This window comes from Phoxinus phoxinus, assembly GCF_949152265.1.
Source record: "Phoxinus phoxinus genome assembly, chromosome: 4".
Taxonomy (NCBI): domain Eukaryota; kingdom Metazoa; phylum Chordata; class Actinopteri; order Cypriniformes; family Leuciscidae; genus Phoxinus; species Phoxinus phoxinus.
In genome coordinates this window covers 11,953,687-11,958,403 of record NC_136879.1, presented here as the reverse complement: position 1 = coordinate 11,958,403, position 4,717 = coordinate 11,953,687, and the positions used below count along the sequence as shown (strand labels likewise).

General features: G+C 36.8%; 1 protein-coding gene across 1 annotated transcript; it reads right to left on the bottom strand.

The window, feature by feature from the left end:
- Positions 1 to 468: 468 nt before the first annotated feature.
- LOC306997464 (uncharacterized protein) lies at positions 469 to 3,791 on the bottom strand (the record flags this gene model as incomplete). The annotated part of the gene is made up of 8 exons (XM_079610768.1): positions 469 to 704; positions 1,640 to 1,744; positions 1,849 to 1,940; positions 2,031 to 2,261; positions 2,465 to 2,750; positions 3,026 to 3,365; positions 3,468 to 3,560; positions 3,724 to 3,791. 8 exons carry the CDS (start codon positions 3,789 to 3,791, stop codon positions 597 to 599), a joined length of 1,323 nt encoding a protein of 440 aa, XP_079466894.1. The 3' UTR covers positions 469 to 596.
- Positions 3,792 to 4,717: the final 926 nt, after the last annotated feature.

The following is a 4,717-nucleotide window of genomic DNA, read 5'->3' as shown; positions in this document are numbered from 1 at the left end:
CATCCCCAGCTGCTGTGTGTGCACAATACGTGCTAAATATCCAGACCCAAATGGTGAATTTACGTGTGAATAAAGACTCTAACATAGCACATAAATGCACAGGAGTAGGTGCATGGACATTATATACATTTTTTTTTTTTTTTTTTTGTATGAAAGAAATTAGATAAGATGTGCTTGTGTAATACTTACAAGGAACTGTTGCTCCGTGTCTGCCGTCTTACAGCAGAACCAGAAGTGATTTACAATTTCTTTTAACCAGTGCAGAAGGATCTTTTGTCCAGATTGCTGTGCTGCATTAAGTACAGTTAAATAAGCACAATGTACCAAACATTTCACTGATCCATAGCAATAGTAAAACAAACATACGCATCATACCAACTATCGTAAATGATTAGCCTGTAACAAATATCTTATCAGCTACTATGCACTACTAAGCAAGTGAGATTTTGATGGACATACCTATCCCCCTATTGACATGGGACTCTAGAATAGTGTCAATTGATGGAGGCGGGACTTTTGGAAGGAGGCCTAGTCTCCGTGGATCCTCGGGCCTTAGAGTCCGACGCCTTGGCATCCCCTTGTCAGCCTGTAGTCTTTCATGCAGAATTGCTGCCTGTAGATCTGGTATGTAGCTGTAGTCCTTCTTGACCTTCAAAGCATATACTGTCCATCTTCCTGTTTTTTTCTGAAACACTCGACGATAGCTTTAAAGCAAAGTATGATATTATAGTGATACAAACATATTTTACTTTTAAATACAGTTATATGTAAATATGAATATTACTAACATAAATGGTTGGTTGCAAATCAAAACTGTTGCATTTGACAATCATACTGTGCATACTGTAAAATTATGATATTCTTACATCTTTTGTCCGTTTTTGTTTAGCAGTGGTGGTCTATCTTTGTGGTGGTTGTAATCCAGGGCTGCCAGGAGAGTTCTTGCCTCGTACACCATTGGTGAATAGCTGAACCGCTTGCTGGCATACATAAGCAAGTGGTTGTGGAATGACTCAAGCTGACAGGTTGATCTGTACAAATAATTTGTATTTATATTCTCATACAGAGGGTTACTCAACACAAAATTGCTGCCTGTAGATCTAGTATTTTAGATAAAAAATCTAAAATCAATTTGTCAGTAAGGAGAGTGCTTCCTGTAGTTACCTGAAAGGTAGATATCGATGGACATCTCTGAGCCACCTTTTCTTCAACACTATAGCTTCCAGTGCCTTATGAGCCTTGGAACCACTCTCCAGCCATGGTCTGTCTTGGTTCTCTGGCAGTGCCCCATGCAGGCAGTGACCAAGGTACCACTCGTGCTTGTTTGTTACATGGTGAAGCACACTGCTCCATAGTTTCTAAAATACAAATGTTTGGAAGTAATCACATAGTTTAACAACAACATAATAGAGGTATTTTAGGTGTTGTGATGTGTACTCTTTATGCAGTGCTCTGATAATTTTTTTATTTTATTAAAGGTATAAAAGGTATCACCAGCATAACGTGTGAATAAAGACTCTAACATAGCACATAAATGCACAGGAGTAGGTGCATGGACATTATATACATTTTTTTTTTTTTTTTTTTTTTTTTTTTTGTATGAAAGAAATTAGATAAGATGTGCTTGTGTAATACTTACAAGGAACTGTTGCTCCGTGTCTGCCGTCTTACAGCAGAACCAGAAGTGATTTACAATTTCTTTTAACCAGTGCAGAAGGATCTTTTGTCCAGATTGCTGTGCTGCCTAAGTTTGCACATACAGTAACATATGTGGTTTAGTACAATTTAGCTTAAAACAACATTAGATGTATACCTGCACAACAAAAAGCCTCAAGAATGACAAATTACCGCAGAGATCATCTTGGCTAAATTCTTTGCCCCGTGCCATATGTCCCATGAGTGAACAATTCCTGTGTCTTTATAGCGACCAGTTGTTTTATCTTAAAAGGGAGAAAAAGAGCAGCTGACAAATCATACAGTACACGTGTAACACTTTATGGTATTTGTTTCAAGAAGTAATACCAACTTACTCATAACAGAGGCAATTTGTGTGTGAGCATCAGAGCAAATTTCTGCAATCTTAACTTCACCAAGAAGTTTGTCCACGGTCGTGACAAAAGCCTCTTTCTCCATGATCACAGAATTGCGTGCAGTCTGCCTCTTATCGATGGTAACAACTGAGATGATTTCTTTTGAATCATTCTCCATGGCAGTGTAGGAGCAATACTGGGCACAGTACCCAGGACTGTCCATTCGTCCATCTGCTGTACAGGAAACAATAAATCTGTAAATGATCACTACTACACACTATAAATGAATGAACAAGAATAATGTTAACAATAAGCAAACATTGAAGAATCGCTATACTTTTCTAAAAATATTGTAATAAATAAAATAAAATTTTTTTAATTAATGTGGTTATTTGCTAGTTTTGTCAATTTTTTTGAAATACCATGTAATATACCTAATATGACAACACCATCTTTACTCTTTGCACGTTGAATGGCTGCAGATCTCTTCTCCTCCCACACGTTCTTTATTGCTCCAATGCAATATGTGTCCTGAATGTTAAAAAATGTGTCCTTCCCTAGAAAGCCCATGTTCATATAGTTGAATAGGTGTGCTACTTTGTAGTAATTATTTCCTGACAGGAGAATGTTTGTGGCCATCATGAAATCCCCTGCCTGCATGCCATATTTAAGTGTGGGCTGTGAATTCCACATCCATACTTTGTGTCCATTTGAACATATCTAAAAAATAATGACACAGTAGGTTAATTGCATGTATGCACGGACACATATAATGTTATACACCACTGATAATTTATAATAAACACCAGCAATTTTACATTATTACTGTGTGATGTTAAGTTCAAGGTTTAAGCTGTTGATTGTTACATTTATTAGAAAAATAAATAGTAAGATGTTGTGAATGGAACCTATTACAAAGATGTATATTTTTGCATACATCCAAAAGCAGAACAATTAAATATTTAAAAAGAAAAAATGCATGTACATTTATTTACCCAGTGTATGACAGTGGCAGTTCCCCTTGAAGTAAGATGGACTTCAAAAGGTCCTGAAGCCTGGCATGACACATTTGTAACTGTCTCAATGAAATTACACCTCACCACAGGCAGCTGCAGAAATGTGACCAGGTGTTTCAACGTTGACTCATAGACTATCGATGCCCGTTGTCCAATGATGTCCTCCTCACACATGACCTGTTGGATGGCAGAAGACATGGATACATGTTCTTCTCGTACTGGTGCTACTTCATCTTGTGTTGCAAGATGAACTGTCTCTTCAAGGCCAACAACGGGAAGCTCCTGAATCTTCACAAAGTCTGTATTGCCTCTTCCAGTTCTGTAAATATTTTATTTAAATACAAATTCTCTACTTAGTTTTTCATATTCAAAGTTAAGCAATCATATACATAAGCTATAAACATGACTTCTGTAGACAAACCTCAGACAGATGGAGGGTACATAATCATCATCTGACGCGCTGTCTTCACTGTCTGTGTCCCTTGTGGCATCATCATTATTTCTCCATTCAATCCTGCAAAATAGGCATTAACAATAATAACAATAATAATAATAATAATATATTATTATCATCATCATTTACATAAACAAAAATTAACTACATTTCTCTGCATACTACAAACACATGAATATACTGCAAACACATTTTAATTGAAACAATGCATCTGAACACTCACACGGTATTCTGAAGATCATTGACTTCTTCATTCAGGGTAATGGTGGACTCATCATCACTAATGCTCATCTTTGAAATACTAACCAACACATCAGAGAAAAACACTACATTTATTAATTGATAAGAATGTTTTGGTGAAAGAATGAAGTTTGTGAAAGATAAAATGCATGATAAAACAATTAACAACACATCACTAAAATAATATATAATCTAAAAAGTCACCTTTCATGTAATATCTGCTCATCGCTTTCTGCCATGGAAAGGTGTTCAATTCCAGGCTCCAGAAAACAATGCTCTCTGTAAAGCAAATTATAACATTTTAGCCAATGTAGTTCTATGAAACATCTTTTAGAATTTATATTCAGCAAATGGCTACCTGTCTGATTGAGAGTCGCTGGAAGAAGCTATGGTAGACAGTGTTTGAAGAGGCATTATAGGTCTTTTGCTAGGAGTTGACGTGGATGGCCCACCTTTTTGGAAACTAAAACAATCCATTTGACACGTCATGTTATGTTCTAACAGGTAACGTTATTTATAAATATGCTAAAGTGACAGAATGAAATGGAATTTGGTGTAATTCATATCTATTAAAATCACCTGTACTGTACATGACTATTACGTTACTTGTACAAAAAAAACACACACATAGATTTGCTTACCTGTCTAGTAATACACACGCGAGAGCAGAGTCTCTGTCAAGCCTAAGTTCGTCGCGAAGCTCTCTCCATCTCGAAAACGCCACACCAATATTGATCCTCGTTTTATTCCTCCGTTTGTCACAGTTTCTGCGTGTATCCCCATATGGACGCTTACGTCTTGTTGGCACTTCAATACTCGCCAAAGAGTAATCGTGATCCATGATGTGCACAACAGCTATAACCACCACTTCCGCATTTGTCCACGTGATATTGCGGAAACCAAAGATAGCGCGGATATTGCGTCACTGACAGGCGACATTTTTTTCCGGGACGGACAATTATTTAAAATTGGAATTT